Here is a 20410-nt window from a genome sequence, read left to right on the forward strand (position 1 = left end):
GGATTGAACCGAGAATTTAGCCAATTATCTCCAAATCAAAACCCTAGTAGATCCCAATTACAGTTTACCCTGCCTCTTCTTCGCAATCGGACAGGGCAAGAGGAACATAATGGTAAGGGAAGTGTCGGAAAGTTGCGTGGAGAGTCTGCTCACGGAGATCGTCTCCTCGTATTGCAACGGCTTCTATGCCAACAAGCCCGAGCTAGCCGCTCGAAGGATAGAAGCCATTGGCTTTCAGGTTGGCCACCAACTGTCTGAGAGGTTTGTTTCTGCATGTATTGTTATCTGATATGCATTTTTATCGATTGCAGTTTCGTTGTTGTTTTTGTGATTATTTGGTGAGCTAGATAGATATTCCTTGAAATTGATGTTGGATTAGATGCCTAGTTATTAATGCAAAATGGGAAATTGTAAAATTTGTTAGTCGCAGGTCTGTGGTTGTCGATTGAATGAACCAGTAGAGGTTTTTCCGTCTTTAATACTGAAACACAAGCAGTGATCGAGGATCTTGGAGAAATGTTTGTAATGGAAGCTATATGGGTCGAGTTTTCTGAATTGAATGTGACATGCTGTTATTACATTTTTCTCCATAAACAACCGGAATCTTGTTTATTTATTTTTGTAGTGAACCTAGCGTAGTTTTTATATTGAAAGCCTCTTCAGTAGAAAAAGGTTATCATTCCTCCATGATTTGACTAATTTGATTGATGGTGGAAGTTGATAGTTTGAAAGGAGTTGGGTAACCTTGTATGAGAAATTGGTGGCAACTTAGGTGTTTTCGACAAGCTGAATTCACTTATAGCTTGTTAATGCAAACTATCTTTTGGCTTTAAAAGTGAAATGCTAAGAACAAAATTATAGTGGAGTTAAGGCCAACATCTCAGTCATTGCCTGATATTTTGATCCTATCAGTGCCAGTTCTTACAAAGATTAAACAGTTTACATGAGAAAAAATTTCATCTTGATGCAGAATCTTCAATTCACATGATATTTGGTGTTACTTTTCTTGTATTGAGGAAGACTCTCATTTAATCTCATCTAGTTTTGTGCCAGATACACAATGGATCGACCAAGGTTCACAGATCATCTGGAGGCTATCAAGTTCATTTGCAAAGACTTTTGGTCTGAACTATTCAAGAAGCAGATTGATAACTTAAAGACAAATCACAGAGTGCGTATGAGAATCTGAAGGAACAAGCAAGATAAATTTCACATGATGCGTGTGACCGATTATGTTTTCCTTGCAGGGAACTTTTGTATTACAAGATAATCGGTTTCGGTGGCTTGCACATATGTCAGTTGACCTGTCGGTAGAAACGTCTGGTTCTATTCAAGATCCTTCAGCAATGACAGACAACAAGGAAGCTCAAGCTACCGGCATGCATCTTTACTTTCCTTGTGGAATAATAAGGGGAGCACTTTCAAACTTGGGCATACCTTGTGCAGTTTCGGCTGATATATCCAACCTTCCAGCATGTAAGTGTTTATTTTATTTTCTGTTTTTAAGTTTTGTTGCATTTTGGGATCTATTAAAGAATAAGGAATAATGAAAGACAAATGATAAGAGTAAAATAATTACGGAGAAAATTCTTTTTTTTTTTTTTTCAATTTCAAAGGCATCATCCCCACAAATTCAACTTTTCATAAAAAAAACATGTATCAATAAATAAGGTGGTAGCCTTTGTCACACTATTCTCTATCTTATTCAATGTTTCAAAACGGTAATTTGAAGGAAAGGTGGTTAAGAAATATCGGAAAACTTACACAAGGTTAAGTTTTTCTGTACCTGTTTTTTAACTACTACTCTTGGTACTTCAAAAGCTAAAATAGATTGTAGGAACCGAGTTTCTTCCATTGACTTTTGAATTTAGGGGACTGAGATGAATAGAACTGGTTCATGAGTTGTTCGACTCAAACTCAATTATCACGGATCTCGAGCATTTCACACGATTGTTCACGAATTTGTAATCCTGACGGCCAGACTTTTATTACTATATTTTTATTTATTTATATATTGAATGTATACGATATGACATATAATAAACGATCTTGGTAGCAAAAAAAAATCAATAATATTAAATTATCTTTTACTATTAAAGATTTTCCCTGGCCTTCTTTTATCTGCACTGTATTATTAATTGAGAAACACACAGCAAAGTAATTATAAAAAATAACAATGAAATTAGTCAATTAATTACATGATTTTGACGAGGAGTAGTAAAGTTGATCGTCATAACTTAGTTATATTGCTATAATTGATTTAACAAAACTATATCTCAACACATAGATGACTAAAATTGACATTTTGTCATTTTTATACTTCCATTGACGGTAGGCAACAATTTATCAATAGTTTTAAAATAATGACTAATTGCTAGACATGCATCTTAGATTATCTTTAACTTCACTATTTATTTTGTGAGGTGGCTTGATTTTGTCTGCTTTTGCCTTTTTGAGGCTCTATCCGCCTTATTGTAGAATGTAAGTCACAAAAAGAACGGTTTTTTGAGGCACTAGACGACCCGATTTCTTAATCAAGCACATTCATCTGTCATAAGTCTTGCTGTCATAAATCTTGCATGGTAGAGCAATATGTTTCTTCTAGACATTAAATAGTAAAAATCGTTGGTCATGAGAGGTCAAGTTTTAGAGAAACTATAAATCATTGAACAACTTCACGACATCGTAAAACAGGCTAAAATCTTTGCGCTTAATCCTTCTCTGTAATTTTCAGGTTCTTTTGTGGTTCGTATAAAAGCCTGAGGAGGTTCGGGCATAATCGGGAATAAAATTCAATGCTTCCAGTTTTACTTTTTTGTGAAGTCTTTTTTCACTCTTATTCCTACATTGTGTTACCAATTATAGCTGTACTGATGGAAGTTATGTATAACAGAAGTAAGCGATTTCGTGTGAACTCTGTTTTAATTTGTATACCAAAAAGAATATTTTACATATAATAATAATATAACTATATTACGGATATAACGAATCCAACATGTTAAATTTCGAGTATAGGTCGGGTTGGTTTGAGTTTAAGTTCTAACAAGCACGAGTCCTTCAACGTTTTAAGGGGTCGGGTCTCGAACTCTGGTAGACCCAACTCATTGTCATCTTTGTATTAGATATCAAATTACAAGACCAAAAAATAATTTTCCTTTTTTACCATTTGAAAAAAAATGTACAGCCACTGTTATAAAATGTAAAGCCACTTTTATAATTTTTAAACTGACCATATCACCATAAAGGTAAGTCCTGACTCCTGACTCCTGACTCAACCAATTGACTCACATTCTGTAGCAAGGATGGATTTCCATGTAAAAATGAGAATGCTTGCTATATCATGAAAATGGAAAATATGAAGCAGAGATACTCAAGTTAGCCGAGAATTTCTGCTATTCACACAGACATGCGTATACTGGATAAGCTAGTTACAAGTGTGGGCCGTTTCAAGGTGGCATATCAGTGTAAAGACTCCATTGATACGACAGTGGCAGAAACTAACAGCAGACAACACATGCTAGGCTAATACATGACCAAAAGTGTAACGTAAACTTCAGGAGTTCTGCAAAGGCTGTAGTTCTTGCTCGGCTACAATAGACTCAACTGGCTTGTATGGATTGGTAGATCGCTCTCTCCTCCACATAAACCACGCCCCAGACACCAAAATTCCAATTCCCATGATTACAGAAAACGAGACAACTACCAAGTAATGTTGCTGCCACCATGTACTGCATTGTTGTATCAATTGCTGAGTTTATTATATTGTTTTTCAAGTTTATTGCAAATTTGTAACGTCATTAGCTTTTGAGACTGGACACTTTTGAGAATTGGAAGAAGTTTCTGTACCAAAAATCACCACGATCAACTATCCCGTCACTTTTCTGAATTTATATTCATGATTGACATTGCTCTAGATAGACATTGCTCTAGATAGAATGCTCAAAATCATCTTTTATGAATTTAAAATAATTACCCAAAAAAAAAAAACAAGTCTACCAAGTACAGGGACACAAAGGAATCATATTTTAGTTTACCGTTTTTGTGGGGGCTCAATGTTCCATTCAAACAATTTGAAATTTCCAAAGCTGTCAGGAAGATGAAAGCGGTTTTCAATCAACCTGGAAATAATATCCTGGTAAAAAGAAAAATACAGCTGTAAATGTTTTGAGCCACTTAAAACGAAGATTTAGACAAGGGAATCAACAGTTCAACAAAGTTTACCATTGCAGTACTATTTGAGATATAATCAGAAAATTCTGCTGGAGCAATGGCCCATCTTAGGAGTGTATCATTCTCTCTTGAAGTAAAATTCATCAACTGAACCTGCAATGATTCACCTCAGAAGTGAACAGCAATGTGACGAGAGTCATTGTACCATGCAAAAATTACAGACGAGTAACCAAAATACCAGGTTTCAATGAGAAATTAAACTGATTTTCAATTTTTGAATTCCGTGGTGATTGTAACAATTTGTAATGATGTACCTGAGAAGCATTAACGTCCAATTCTTTTGCAATGTACAGAGCAAGTTCTGAGATGTGAGGCTTCAAATCTGAGTACTTGACACTCAGCAGTATAGAGAACGTTATTAGCCCTATTTTAATGTCTCCTGCAAATAGACATATTTGTAAAATTGCCAAAAATATGCTTAGTGTCATTGGTGCCAGTTGGGTGAAAGGAATACAAGAATAAAAATTCTTAGAAACAGTAGAGATACAGGAAGTCATCCAAATAATTAGAGAGTGTTTTCAGCTAAAAATTGCTGGTTTTTATAAATGTTGGTCTAAAGAAAAAATAAGGAATCATTTTCTCCTGTAATCGAATCAAATGGAGTCGTGTCTATTTTTACAAAGAAAATGACTTCAATACTTGAAAACTACATATATTTTCTTACTGTAACGGATTCCCCTCTCTCCTAGTCTTTCTCATAACAGTATTTTCCGAAAAAACGAGATTCTGTGCGATTGTTATATGTAAAATATTCTTTTTGTCTCTTTGATTAGTCTGTGTAGTGTGTGGTGTTGCCAACTTAGGCAAGAATATAAGTTTCTAAATATAATTATAGTTACAGGATTTCACTTGAGACACCTAAATTATTGGTTTGGAATGATGCAGTCTCCAATTTTTTTATCCTTTTGACTTTGTCGGGCTTTTTGGGCTCGAACCCATGATCCATCCCATTTTTATGAATCATTTTTTGCTATTTAACTATTGATCATCACATCCTGCTAAAGTATTTGCCCTCACCATGTAAGCTCTCATTCCCCTAAAAGGTGTCTCCCACGGTTTATCTTAGACTTCGAGAAACTAATCATGCCAGACAGCTCTCATGTTCCTTTGCTTCTCCAAAAGAAGAAGAAGATGAAGAAGACAACAACAAGCGACATTATTAATAATATAGCTTCGATCATGCACAATAGGAAAGTTTGAATAGAGTACAAAATAATCACATAACTTGTTAAGATTTGTAACTTAAGCAGAAAAGGTTTGCAAGCGGCAAAGGTTAGCATGACATGCAACAGAAAGCAGAACACAGTAATTTGTTATACCTGGGGCTTTAAATGGTGGAGGTTCACTAGGAGCTAATGTAGGAGATGTAGCCATGCTGGAATTAGTCAGATTCAAGCTTGGCGGTAGTGGTGGAGGGACAGAAGATATGTTGAGCCTCTCCCATAACTCTGAACAATTGGTTTTCCAGAAACCAATCCTTTCATGTTCACGGTCATATGTCACAAGAGTATTACGGACAACGATACCTATTACCAGTAAATATAAGCAAATATACATGCATTAAACCATAGCATTTAAAGACCGAGCTTACCCCCCAAAAGAGTGGTTGGGTCCTTCCCGTTCTGAAAAATCCCAAGGCAGTATGAACCACGCATCTTCGAATGCTAGACAAAAGAAGAAAAGTCGATAAAATAAGACCACGAAGAACATTATTATATAGAATTGGCGACACAAATAAGCAGAAAAACAAATGTACATGCATCAGGTTGGAATAGATTGGTATATACTCGAAGGAAAGACTTGAAACAATATAACACAAAGTAACACCTACTCTAAACAAGTAGTTCTCAGGGGACAACAATAGCTTCTGTCCATTGCCAAATACCATTTCAACTGATGGAAATGATTTCGAGAGTTGTGAAGCATCACTGAAACAAAATTAGCAGTCAATTAATGGCCACACAAAAAAGTGCTGAAAGTATTGATTTCTTTAAAGACTCAATGATGATAATCATGTTACCTTCCAGCACCTGAGAAGCAAATATCATTGTAGTTAGGATCAGGACCTTGTATTCGCTTAAGGGACTTGAGTTCCCTAAAGATCTACAAGACGAAAATGATAAACATCAGTACTGAGAAAAACTGAAATATGAAGATTTTTCTAACACTTGTGGGATAAGTTTAATTGTTAAAAGGGAGCTTTTAAATGTTATCTCCAGCTTCAAATGTGGTATCTTAAGTGATTGCAGGTGTTTTAAGCACAAGACTCCATATAGGAGAAAACTATAGGATCTTTTTCAAGCCTTAAAATGGCAAGAACAAGCTGCCTTTTGTGTGAGAATGGAAGAAACAAAGAAGAGCAGATACTTGTGTTTTAATATCCGGCTGGAAATTACGTGAAAAGCTAAATGGTACAACAACCTAAGAGAGCATAATTCCTGGAAAACCACAGATAAATGGAAAACTCCAAAAATTAAATATCTTACGGCTGTTTTGAATGCTCGGAATGCAAATTCTGGAAGATAAGCATAAGTTGTGCCACTATCCAGCACAGCTCCATGTTTACCATCAAAAGTCTTGGGATGCAGAGGCAGTGCTTTCCCGGCAACATGTATCTCCGTCAGCTTGATATTGTAATATGGACTGTTGCCATCCCGAAACTAGAGTAAATGCGTGAGATGCATCAAGTGTACTTGTTAGGAAAGAGCCTAACGTTCCATCATTATACCATAAATCTTCCTAAACATACCTGCGCAAAGGGTCAGAATGGGTAAAAATCATTTCAGCAGGGGATGAAATTCCTCCGAGAACCATTGTACCGCCACCCAAATCCATTCCACCATAGCACAAAGAAAATGAATCACTAATTACACCTTTGTCAACGAGTTGATCCATGATACTAAGATCTCCACGGCCCAGTCCCATTATACCATCAGCATGTTGGCTGTAAAGATCACCCGTTTCCATGTTTTCGCAACCAAAAACAGCTCGTTGGGGTTCCAGTTCACTTTGATTACCAAAGGACACAATGTCGTCACCTAGGACCCCACTGCTAGAACTCATTTCTGCATATTGCCTTTCATAAGTGCATTGCTTTCTGTCGCTATCACAGGGGCAATCAATACTGCACTTCACTGGTTGGTAGGTGCTTGACAAATCAGGCTGAAACTTTGGATCCTATTAAATTAAAAAATTTGAAACCAACATCATTCAACTAAATCGACAAATGCAACATAATTAAATGAGTGGCATCGAAGCATATGACGACTGGAAGAAGACCAAAAATGTCACTCTTAAGTTCTCTCGTTACTTATTCATCCGTTATTTTGTCACGAGAGAGTTTCGGACATTCATTTCCACCTATGACAGTTATCAAATATCCAAAAAAAATTTGAAAACGAGAATGTGATCACTATAAAATGGAAATACAAGTTCAATGAAGATAACCAGTGATTACAAAAAAAAGTCACTTGAATTTCAATTTCTCCGAGTTGGCTAAGCTGAATGCAAAACAATTGCAATTTGCTCATTACGTGACAATCACAAAATTCATTCGACTCTTGAACGATTTTCTTTATTTAATAATATAAAAAGGCTTTACATTTATCATGATTGAGAGTAGCATTGTAATCAATCAGAATGAGAAGTGATACAGTGACGTAAAGAACATATTCAACCTCAATCCAACACTTTTTAGTCGAATCGGAAAGAAGAAATTGACCTGATGCTTGCCACACTGCTCGCAAGTGGCACAGGGAACATAAGTAACAGTACTGCCCGTATCAACAATAAGCGCAAACATTTGGGGCGGTGACCCGATCCATAAGCGAGACGTGTAATACCTGCAAACCCACAAAACAAATCAAACACTCAAAATCAGATCCCATCTAACAACCAGCTAACAATTCAAGAAATGACTCATCAGATACACATCAAACCAGAAAACAAAGACATAGATCACGGAGCAACCCGTTAAGCAAGAGATCGTCGTGGAGAAACATGCGGGCAGTGCGGTGGGAGCTGTTCTGGAGATGGCGCTGGGGATATGCGTTGACCTCGCGCCGGTTGTGGTGCAGAAACAGAGGCAGAAACATGGTGGTAGCATTACTATGAACACGATCACTTTTCGAATCCGGGATTGACGACATAGGAACGAAGAACAGGGATAGAATGCTGGAAACGAGAAAGAGAACAAACGATGCTCCTCCTGCCATTGGAATCGCCATTGACTAGAAAGGATCTGGTATTATGGAGAGGCACCGATAGCGAATCGATCCAAAACATGCATCAAGGCAATAAATGCAGAGTTGGTTCTTGTGCTACTGCTCCTCTCCCTCTTCTTCCCTCTGAGTGTGTGCGTGGAAAGGGAGGGGTGACGTTGCTTTGTTTGGGGTCATGCGCTTGCGCTTTTGGTTTTCTGACATTTATGTGTGGAACGGGCTTACTAAGTTTGTAAGATTTGGGACTCGTCCAACAACCTTAATTAATTTATTAATTTATTTTTTTTGCTGCACATAAACTCTCAATTAGTATACAAGGATTAACATTTCGTGACATCGACCGACTTGATTGAAAATTGAAATGTTATTTTTACGTCAAAAAATTTATTTTTCATTATATAGATTAGATCGATTCTATATTTTTTTTATAGACATGAATCATGTCGACATATCTAAAAAAATATAAATTAATGATATTGTATAAAACATACTCTTAGTATTACGCATGATATGAGAAAATCGGAGATTCTCAAGTTCCATTTAGACAAACACATCTTGTTTTCAGTGTGTATTTTTTTGTCTTAAAGAAGTTAAATTTTAAAAGTGTAAGAATATATTGTTCGACAGTCATGAGTAAATAAATAAGCAACAAAAAAAATAGTAAATTTGTGTTTTATCAGAATTAGATGTTGTGCCAGATGTTACAACATCTCGGACAACATGCAGCGGAAAATTAAAGTTCGTAGCACAAATTCACGTTAAATAAATAGATGGACGAGATTAAATTTGCACAAGTATAAATACATGTGCGGTGCCTCAGGGCAAAAATTAATCACTAGAAAAACCAATCACTAGTGATTCTTATTAAAATCAATTTTCTCAACAAGTTGAGAAAACAAATGCTTTCTAAAACAAATAACCAGAATAAAACTAAAAACAAGAAAGCAAAACGTGTTGCTAAAAAGGAGATCCACGAGAAACAGTCTTCGACCAACTTCTTCACAGATGTTGTCCGCAGATGTTCTCAACATTCACAGCAACACTTTATCACACACTTCTGCACACAGCACGTTTCTTGAATAAGGTTTTCTCTGAATTTCTGAACGTGCACACGTGAGTGAATATTGACCGAGAGGAAGAAGACGCTCAATGATGTCTTGGTCTCTCATTTATAGATGTGGAGTTTCATTCCATAAGGAAACATATTTCACAAGGAAAGATAAGAGTTTTATTAGGAATAAACTCTTTTTAAATACTACTACCATATCTCATCAATTCATTATCACAAATAACATATCTCCGAATATATTTGAATTAATATCTCATTATCTAAGAAAGACAAAATCGTATTAAATATAAAACTCAATTAAATCAACAAGAAAACATAATGTTAGGGAAATAATTTAAATCAATAAGATATATCAATTAAAATTAGGAATAAATATTTCCCTTCAACAAGATTGAGCTATTACACATCGTGTATATAAATGTATCCACATGTCCAGAGGACATGATTCACCATGACACCTCACTGCTCATGCACACACTTTGGCTTCACAAGACCACTTAGTCAGTGTCGTACTTGATATTTTTGATGTTTGAGTTGAACTTGAAAAATTCGGCTCATCGAATAATAGACTGCCATTTTTTCATTACTAAATATTTGTCAAAACATATCAACATGATATTTATTTGTATTATTTTTAGCTAATTAGTTATAAATATTTTTATCGCATTTATCCCAGTTTGGATATCAACGCTCAAGGAAAACAAATTCTCTTCATTAATATATTACATATTAATCAACGATCAAGGCTTTTTTTGTTACAATCATGGGCTATTTGGCTGAACCAACATAAACCTTGACCCATGTCCATGCACCAGTACTTGTCATGAGTCGTTAGGATGGTCTAGCATGAGCCATAGCCCAATTAGTACCAACACTTTAGAATATAAGTACTTAAGCCGGAGGTCTTGAGTTCAAGTATTGGGAGAGACAAAAGAAATCACTTTCCAGATGTGAGATATTCTATGAGTGACGGTACATTGACATGAGCTACGGCTCATGCTGAACCATCATAACGACCCATAACCAGTAGTGGTACATATGTATAGGCCTAGACTCATGTTGGTTCAGTTTAATAGTCCATGATCGTTTCATCAGTTGTTAAAATTTTTTCTTGAACGACTGGACTTAACTCGACCACCAAAAGAGTTTCAATGTGGAAATGGCTCGATTAGACTAGTAATACATATAAAAATATCTTTAATGAAAACAATGAATCAACACAATGACTGGATAAATAAAAACAAAAGTAAATGTGTAGTTTAAATGGAGAGACAACGACTCTTACGTCACTCATTCTTCCATTTAGGTAGGAATTCACTAAAAGACTTTGATTTATACAATTTTTGTACAAACCTACTTCGACTAAGACTTATCACGCTGCTTAAGTCAAAACTTTTAGTAATATCTCAATAAGTTAAGGCTATTTAAGTATTATCGGTTCATCATAATCAATAAATTTCCAACGGTTAGCTTTGAACGATTAGAGTTGGTAGGGTATCATAAATTGATAATTGATTATCTAATATGAATAAATAGGCACGTGCTTGATATCTTAAAAAGAATAAGTGTGCTCGAGCTCTTGAATATCGAAGACTTTGAAAGCTTGAAACTAATGATTTATTCGTGGTTATGAAATACCGAATCTGTATATTTATACCCAAATTCTTCTAGCTGTAGAATTTTTTTATAAACGAGCATATGTACTATCTCTCGATAGATTGATATTGTCAACCTCTCTTCATCATACAATTCAAAAGTCAATCAAATTTTCAGAATCTAAGAGTTGAAGCCATAAAAAACAAAGAAACATAAAATGTTATTCGACTATTAGATTTTGAATATTTGATTGACTTTTGACATTTTAAGAAACATTCCAATCAATCGATAGTTGGTAGTATACTGTGCTAGTCACTTTATCTGATAATCATTGAACACTTGAGTTGTTGTATCCATTTTGATCTGTTACTGTCTGACTGGTTAGATTTGAATGACCAAACTCTGATAATTTCTTCAATAGAGTGGTTCGGTTAGAGCAGATACAATGATGATATTTTGGCTTCTGATAGAGTATGAACGACTTGACTTGTCCAGCGAATATAGTACTATAATTACATGAGAATAACAGTTGGACCTGAAACAACTCGATGTTAATTTTGTCATTGCCAAAACTAAATGTAATTTAAACTTAACAATTTTTCTTTTTCGGTTATGACAAAATCAAAATGCAAGATTAAATACAATTGTTTTTTTTTAAAATAGTTAAATATGAGAGACAAAATTAAAGAAAATGAATTTCATTGAGAAAAATGAAATGATATTGTTACAAGTACATGAAAACTTAAACTTTTTACACCTACAAAAAAAAAAATGTACCAATTAAGACTTGAACCGCAATTTTCACCACATCTCATTCTTCCATTTTTCTTATCTCGTCTTCTCATTTTTTCAGCTCTCTTTGCCTCTCTTTTGTTTATCCAGATTTTTGTAATTTGTTTTTCTTTTTTTTGACATCATCACGCTACATAAACTCAAGAATCTCCTGCAACTGGCTACCAAGGGTAGTATAAAGGTGATCAAAGCGTGCATCCATGTGATTTTTCACTTGTGTATCTGTAATGATTGTCATTCATGGTTGCGACTTGACTATTCATTTTGAGCTGGTCAGGACCAAGATTGTTACAGAGTTTTTCAATGAAGCATATATCCTTGAGAATCTGTAACTTGAAGTTATCGAATACCATAATATGTGCAAAATACTTGATATCTAAATTGCCGATAGACTTGAAGACATCACACAACTGATTTAATTGTAGAATCCTTATGAATGAAATAAATATGTTGGAATTTTTCTAACACATGAATTAAATATGCATAGTGTTCTTTAAAATTTTGAAGAAAATTTATGACCTTAGTAAGTAAGACTCTCTTACAATTAAACCTTGTTAAAAAAACAGAAATGCCTTGAAAAAAAAACCTTTAATAAAAATAATAAAAAAACAAAGGGTCGAAGTGGGTGTGGAGCATAGTTGGAGGGTCAAATTGAAATTAACAGAAGATAGGAAAACTCCAACTCATCGATGTTTGTTGGATCCGTGGGGTGGGATTCCGCCGGAGTATTTTATTTTTTAACTTCGATAAACTCTTCTTGAAAAAAAATTGATGTAAGTCATTTAACCAATTTCCCCGATTCTGCTGCTCTTTGCCCTCGATAAGATCCCCCAGTCCGTAAAATATCCTGCCGGCACATATATAAGCAGAGGCTTCGAGTGGACACTGAAGAGTTGATATATAATATATATATAAGCAGCGATGGTGAGCAAAACAGAGGAGGAACAACTGAATAGATTGGAAAACCAAGTGGATAATGGAGGAGGTGGCGCGTGGGATTACCTCTGCCTCCTCAGAAAGCTCAAGCTCCGCCGCTCTGATAAAGTCTTGAAGCACGGCGTCCCCATTCTTAACGACCACAAGAAGAGATCTGCTCTTGGCCCTGAAGGTGGATATATATAAAAAAATTCTAGAGTTTTGGTTATTTGCGTTTTTGTTATTTTTTAATCTTTCTAACCAATTTGAGGCCTGCTTGAAGTTTTAGAATGCTTTTTATTTACTTCAAGTCGATGTTATAGAGAGAATTAGAAAAAAAAGAAGTGGGTTTCTGATCGTCAGTCATTATCTTGATTATCATGTTACGACGGCTTCTATTAAGAAACAAAGATAACATCTTTCCATGGTTTTGAAGCAGAGATTGGGTGTGTGAGCAGTTGGAAATATCGTTTTCATGAAATTTACTGTTTGACCCTCTTGCTTATTCTCTCGGGAAATGTTTATATCTGCGATGTTGCGTGCGCGATGGATATTTGTATTATTAACTTTTACGTGGTGTAATGTCAATGAACGGTGACACTCTTACAACAAGGTGAGTTTCATGATATTCCAGATCTTATTAAGTTGAGGTTGATTTCTTTTGTTAGTGTACTCTCACTGTCTCACATGAGTATTCTATTTTCTATGAAGTTGCAGGAGTAACTAGGAGTTATTAGTAGCCTCCGGTTGTGAATGATAGGTTCACGTTCTATGCATTTTCTGGAACATTTATTACATTTACTTTTATAACTCTAATATTATGATAAACACTCACATCTTGTTGTATAGATGAGGATTCGCTTTGCTTCTGTGATTTTTTATTTAGTATTTTTTTTCACGTGTTGACATTGAGGAGAGATGAGGATTCACTTATCTTCTGAGATTTTTTATTGTTGGAATGTCCTAATCCTCACATTTCTTGTGTGGTTCAAAATATTTATGTTTTGGCAAATAGCAGTAATACATTACTTTCAGTTATTTTTGTTTGCTCAAGCATGCTTCTTGACTGATGTCTATGATCAAAGAAAGTTGTAACTGAAGTTTCTTTCCAATCAAAAATTGAAAGTTGAAGTAAATTTACCGGCTCACATGATTCATTCCTGGTGTACTGGAGCACTTCTTTTTACAAATTCTCTCTTTTTTTTTTATAGGAAACTATATTATATTAATTAATTGGAAGCAATAATTACAGATATCGGCCAAGTGATCTGCATAGAAAGAAATAAAATAGACAAAACTCCATCACAAATCAACATCATATATATCTCCAATTTCTCACTAAGTCTGAAACCGAGAAGTTCTTAAAATCCACACGCTTCCCAATCCATCTAGATGCCCGAAGCTTATCTTGTCCCAACACTCTTCAATCAACTTTTCTAAGCTGTAAAAAATCTGTCTATTGTGTTCCAATCATACTGACCAACAAATATAAAGAACTATTACTGTCCAAAATAATTCTACCCCTTCTACCGATATCACGTCCAAGATCTGCTGCAAATAGCTTGTGCGAAGATCTTGTAGTTACCCAAACCAAGTCCATCTCCTCCAAAGCTCTTAACCAAAGATAACTCGTGAAGGAACAATGAATAAGTAGATGATTGTGCACCTCATTCCGGCACATCACACACCAATTTGGACACAGAGCACATGAATGCCATTTGTTTTGCATCACCTTTTTACAAATTCTCAACTCCTTATTAAATATTTTATGTGGTAATGCTAACTAGGATTCATGTTTCTCAGGCGATGGTTTCATAATTGCATCTGCTGTATATCTTTTGATTAATACCTTTTCCTTTGTTTTTGTCTTTTAAATGATGTAGAATGGACTTTATACGAGCAAGTATGCATTGCAGCCCTGGACTGCCATCTGCTTGATTTGTCAAAGGTATATCTTTTCTCACCGGTAATACTTGAATATATTTTTGCATGCCAACCATTAAATTCAGGAGTTCCTGTGATGCTCCCGGCTTCTGTTTTTTTCTTGTTTTGAAAATTATAACATTTTCCTCTCGGACTGTTTTCTGTTGCGGTAGTTATGCTAGCCATTTCTTGCATCTGAGCTTCTACAAGCGTGTTCAGGATATCAGTTAAAGAGCTCAGAGTCCAAAACACATGGTCTCTCAAGGGATCAAATACCTTTATGGAATAACTTTTTTTCTTTTTCTTTTTCTTTTCTGCGATGTATTGAAGTATATACCCCCATGCGGGTATGGATTTCATAATTTAGTTTTATTAAATTACTGTTTGTGTTGCTGGAGAAGACCTTGCCTCTCTTCAAGGAAAGATAGGAATATGCTGGGGGCTAAAGGGGGGAAATTTAGTATTTCTTGTTGCACTGTGGAGTGTGGTGCCATTAACTGATTTATTTTCATACACTTATAATTTGTAGAGAAAGTGAAGGCTACCCGATTTTCTTGGAAATTCTTGTCACAACATATTGACTTGTATATTTGACTTTGAATTTGTGATTTCACTTATAAACTAGAATTAAGTGGCTCGTGGGGCTTCTGTAATGGCATGCGTTTTGTGTTTTGGCTTGTAAACTGTACTTACTGGGGTTCTGAAACATGGAATTTGGTATTTTATGTGTTGTTTACTTTGAAACTCTTATAGTTCTTGAGCATGAACTATAGTTCTTGAGCATGAACTTGATGTGTTTATTCATAAATTTTGTTGCAGGAGTGTATAAAGGTTTTAAAGAACAAGTTTCCTGGGAGTAGAAGGGTTGGTGAGTTGAAATAATTTTCAGATAATATATGCTTCTATATGTTTCTTGGAGTCGGATTGTCTTTCATTATCTTGCTCATAGCGGCTTGTTTTGTCATATATAACCATTACTTCTGCTATTCCACCGCTTTTAAAGGCAAGAATTTGTAGCATTTCAAGCTGTTTCTATTATTAAATTTCGCTTCTATATTGCATGCTCTTGGATTGAATGAAGTTATGAACTATTTCCCCCTCTCTTGTCCATTCTTTTTCTGTGTTAGTGCATTAGAAAATGAGTATATTCAATAAATTTATTTCTGTTTCTTTTAATTTTTTTGTTTTCCAAGACAAAGGGAACGTTTTTCATTTCCCCTGGTAATACCAAGAGACATAAGAGGTTTGTAAAATCCCTCTCCAGGTTGAGGATTTGAATAATCATTGCCTTCCCCTCTTCCTATCAAATGGAGTGAACATCTAGTCTGACATTGGTTTTATTATCAATTCTTTTGAACATTGGGTCAAATAGCGCATATGAATTGATTATTCTTGAGCATCATACCACATCAACTTGCAATGCTCAGGTTTATGTTTGTGTATCCGAGTGAAGGGTAATGGTATTTGTATCAATAATGCTAATAAAATTGGATGGAGCTACCACTTAGTGGTTCTCCATGTTATTTGCTGAATATGTATTTTCCAATCTTATTTTTCAGCTTTAAACCAGTCCCCAGTCTCCACCTTGTTCAATTTTAAAAGAACTGCTGCAGTTTCTTTGGCAACTTTTAGGGAGATGAAAAGTGAAGTAATTTGTGTGCAGAGTGCACTACCAGCTTTTCATCTTCGTATATTAGCTGCTCATTTTTTTCCTATCATGCTTTCTAAAATTTCGATATGCATTTAAATGTAAGATTTTTTTTTTATATCGGCTCGTTTTACCTTTTTACACTTGCAGGTAGGCTGGAAGCAATGTTCCTTGAAGCCAAGGGGTTATGGTCAGAGGCCGAAGAGGCTTACACGAGTCTGTTAGAAGATAATCAATTCGATCAGGTTGGTGAAGGGACTCATCATTTATTGGATAAATTTTTTAAGTAAGTTTCTTTATTGTTGTAGAAAATATTTGTTCTCTTTGTTGTGTTTTTGAAAGGAACAGTGTGCATGCATGTTCATAGTTCTCATGATTTAAATATTCAGGTAGTACACAAGAGGAGGGTGGCAATGGCGAAGGCGCAAGGCAATCTTTCTGGGGCAACTGAGTTGCTCAACAAGTATCTTGAAATGTAAGTAAGATGCCAAGAGTTTTGTTCTTGATTAATATGAAAATTATCTCAAATTGCATAATGGAGAATTTTGACCATTTTCCAGATTCATGGCAGATCATGAGGCATGGAGGGAACTAGCTGAAATATATGTCTCTCTACAAATGTAAGCCTATTCTTTCCATTTTTCTTCTCAAGGTAGGAGTGAATGTATGGAGGAATCGTGTCCTCCAGACAAATTGCCGTGTTCTAGTTTGTCTAGCTGAAATATACTTATCTCTACAATTGTCAGTTTATTTTTTCATTTTCTCTTCCTGAGGTAGTACTGGAATGTAGTGAGGGGAATCTTGTCCTCCAGAGAAATTGCTAAGTTCTATCAGTTGTTTAAGTTACTTTCTCTCTGCTTACATTTTAGGTATAAGCAAGCTGCCTTCTGCTATGAGGAAGTTATCTTAGCTCAGCCAACAGTTCCATTTTATCACCTTGCATATGCTGATGTAAGTAGCTTTTCTAAAGACTTTTCATTTTCTTTTCAATCAGAAAGAGAGTTTGAGATTTAGAAGCATGAAAATGAATGATAATAGAGAGAAAATAGCGACATCACTTAGAGCAGCTTTTCTGTGATGCTGCTTTCAGTATTAAAAAAAATGCATACTTGACCAACCTATAAATACATAGCTCAATTAGAAAAAAGAAAAAAGAAAAAGAAAAAAAAGAAAAAAGAAAAAGAAAAAAAAAGGGCCAGGTAGAAACCTTTTCTCTATATATATGAAAAATCAACAGTTTCCTAATACCCGGATTGCATGATCAATACATTTTGAAAATAACTGATACTGTAACTAGATGAATCTCATTAGTAAACATATTTTTAAAGGCTAAGTTTGACCAGTTTTTCTCCTGAAGCATGAAGAAATGTATCCTAATTGGGTCACAATGTAAGATCGCATGAACAACGTCTGGAGCCTACCTTACAACCATAATTATTTCATCCACAATTGACTTTTTTATGGGTCCGATTGAATTATATTTATTGCATGTGCTGTTATGCCTACTGATGTGTCAATTTAATTGTCCATAATATAAACTGAAACCTATTGCTGAAAGGTGTAGCTCTTATAGAGGATAAGATTAGACAGAAGTCTAACACAGTTTGATCATGTGAAGAGGAGATCAAACAAGGCTCAAATCCGACATAGATTGGCAGGTTAATGGAAGGAGAAGGAGGGGTAGACCATCGAAAATTTGTATAAATGTGGTTAAGGATGATATGTTAGATTTTGGTTTAAAAGATGACAAGCGAGAAAATTGCTTATTTTGGATATCTATGTAATCTACCCGCAATTAACGAGAATGTGCTATGATGATGATGATGATTGTGATTTTACTTCACTTTTGGAGTGGCAAATAGTATTTTGGTGTATGCAATTAAGACGTCCGTTCTTTGAAAATTTGCACGTGGCTTGATGTCATCTTAAATTTCTCCTGACCATGTTCCATAAATACTTACGCTGAAGCTGGCAAAGGCCACTTACTTTCTGATATTTCAAGTTTTATAGCTTGTGCAAACTTTTTGTAATTTCGATTTATATATTGTTTTTGTATTTGGTATAACTATGATCCCATTATGGAATCAGTTGTTTCTTGTATCTTTCTGGGTCGACTAGGTGCTTTATACAATTGGCGGACTTGAAAATCTTCAAGCAGCGAAGAAATATTATGCAGCTACCATAGATTTAACTGGTGGCAAGAACATTCGAGCTCTTTTTGGCATATGCCTGGTTAGACTCTCTCTCTTTCGTGCTCTCCAAAATATATATATAAAGATACGTAGCCCAACCCAAATATTTGAGTTCATTCCACAGTGCCCACACTTTCCTCGTGTACTGTATAGGTCACGTAACTCATGGTTTCTTGATGGTCTGATACATCATTTAGTCCTCTGCGTCTAACATTCATTATGAAAGTGAATATTATGAAATTGCTATTTAAAGGTAACTTCTGAATTAGAATAAAGGCCATTTTGTTAAAAAATTGACTACTACTTCCGTACACAAGTTTATTTAATATGTATATGGCTTTGTAAATATATTTGAGTGAGGAGCTTCAAACCATTCGAATTCCTCTCTTACCCTCTCTAAAGAAAATGTAATAAACATGGTTTTAGGAGTTTGCCATAGTCCATGCAAAGTTTTGGTACTGCCTTTCTTGCAAGTAACCATGATATGCAACTGAAAAAGTAGGTGGTTGTTTCAGTGTGCTTCTGCCGTTGGGCAGCTGACAAAAGGGCGTAACAAGGAGGATAAAGAGAGCTTGGAACTGCAAGCTCTCTCAGCTGTTGCCTTGGAGAAAGATTACAAACAGAAATCGCCTACCAAACTTAAGCTTGTGAGTTCCTGTTTGAGAAGTTTGAAAGTGCCATTATGATATCCAATCTTTCAGGATGATTGATGTTGCTGGAATAAGAAACTCCCCTTTGAGAGACTTGAAGTCATTATAATTATGTATTCAACACTCTAGCTCGATCATTGTCGGTTAAAATGTCGAGTTCCTATTTGAGACACGTGAAAGACAGGCCAGGGTTTATTTACCTATTTAATTTGTTAGGAGGATATATTTTTTCAACTAGACTTCATGATTGGAGTACATCATATGTTCTAAAGGCGGAGGTTTTAATTCTATGATTTTCCTGGAGGTCGGTCCTAGTAATTTATTTTACTGAACTTGAAGCTTGGATAAAATTTTGTTTTAATCTGTTCATCTTTTTTTTTTCCTGTTGTTGTTTCTTTTTTCTTTATAGTTAGTGTTAGAAAAGGTATATTTTTAGTACAACTTTGGGGTGGAGGGCTTTGATCCTCTACCGCTTCTCCCTTCTATTTGGGTGGCTCCATGCCATTACACCTAAGAGGGGGGTTGGCACACAGCTGAATACTCTTAGCCTGCTATGCTGGTTTTTGTATGAGACGCAAACGGGAGAATTTATCTTGGAAGCTGAAGAGCTGTTGAAACTATGCGAAACCATCACAAGGATTTATGTACAAAGGACGGGCTAACCATTATGGGTTGTATCTGAAGACCTGGAAAGAGACATTTTATGTAGCAACAGAAGCCCAAGCTTATGAAATTGTTGATCTTATGTTGTGATATCTTTAATATTTGTGTCCACATAAATTGATGGATAATCGTCGCTGGTGATAGCCGTTGTGTCATGTGTGATCCTCCTGCTTGTGCTGTCATGACGCAAGATTTGATTGATACAATCAATTTAGTTGGAATCGGGGAACATCTTTAAAACCATATAGTCTTCGGTTGATTCTTGCAGTTTGTATCAATCACCAACCAACAACACATTCAGATGTGTTATAGATACTATATTAGAGATCTTCAGATGTGTTTTAGATATTATATTAGAGAACATGATATATTGATGAGTTTTGGAGCAAATAAACATAATATAATCCATCAAGTAAAAATGTGTTGGTCGAGTAATATCACTAGTGTAGTAGTGTATTCTTAGTTTCCTAATATTCTTTACATTAAATTATAATGTAGCGTTGAAGAATGAG

At 35.3% G+C, this 20410-nt stretch overlaps 3 protein-coding genes across 4 annotated transcripts; 2 read left to right on the plus strand and 1 right to left on the minus strand.

Annotated features, from left to right (window-relative positions):
* The first annotated feature begins 29 nt into the window (after nucleotides 1-29).
* Nucleotides 30-2914, plus strand: LOC142517942 (uncharacterized). The gene is made up of 4 exons (XM_075620471.1): nucleotides 30-261; nucleotides 1054-1171; nucleotides 1248-1476; nucleotides 2735-2914. The coding sequence occupies exons 1-4, from the start codon at nucleotides 110-112 to the stop codon at nucleotides 2761-2763; spliced, it is 528 nt and encodes a 175-aa protein (XP_075476586.1). The 5' UTR covers nucleotides 30-109; the 3' UTR covers nucleotides 2764-2914.
* Nucleotides 2915-3030: 116 nt separating this feature from the next.
* LOC142517941 (aspartic proteinase 36-like) lies at nucleotides 3031-8677 on the minus strand. The gene is made up of 12 exons (XM_075620470.1): nucleotides 8200-8677; nucleotides 7952-8072; nucleotides 6980-7407; nucleotides 6717-6873; nucleotides 6251-6333; nucleotides 6062-6158; nucleotides 5822-5894; nucleotides 5550-5756; nucleotides 4485-4609; nucleotides 4222-4323; nucleotides 4035-4132; nucleotides 3031-3728 (listed from the first exon to the last, which is right to left on the minus strand). Exons 1-12 carry the CDS (start codon nucleotides 8454-8456, stop codon nucleotides 3554-3556), a joined length of 1923 nt encoding a protein of 640 aa, XP_075476585.1. The 5' UTR covers nucleotides 8457-8677; the 3' UTR covers nucleotides 3031-3553.
* A 3908-nt stretch (nucleotides 8678-12585) lies between these two features.
* LOC142518756 (uncharacterized) lies at nucleotides 12586-19596 on the plus strand. Of its 2 annotated transcripts, none has more exons than XM_075621571.1 (9): nucleotides 12586-13015; nucleotides 14706-14770; nucleotides 15565-15613; nucleotides 16544-16642; nucleotides 16787-16868; nucleotides 16954-17013; nucleotides 17263-17344; nucleotides 18512-18625; nucleotides 19101-19596. In XM_075621571.1, the coding sequence occupies exons 1-9, from the start codon at nucleotides 12829-12831 to the stop codon at nucleotides 19269-19271; spliced, it is 909 nt and encodes a 302-aa protein (XP_075477686.1). In that variant the 5' UTR covers nucleotides 12586-12828; the 3' UTR covers nucleotides 19272-19596. The 2 variants fall into 2 exon arrangements, with proteins under 2 accessions (XP_075477686.1, XP_075477685.1); XM_075621570.1 differs by having other exon boundaries at nucleotides 12593-13015; nucleotides 16544-16638; nucleotides 16783-16868.
* Nucleotides 19597-20410: the final 814 nt, after the last annotated feature.

This window comes from Primulina tabacum, chromosome 11 (assembly GCF_025594145.1).
Source record: "Primulina tabacum isolate GXHZ01 chromosome 11, ASM2559414v2, whole genome shotgun sequence".
NCBI lineage: Eukaryota > Viridiplantae > Streptophyta > Magnoliopsida > Lamiales > Gesneriaceae > Primulina > Primulina tabacum.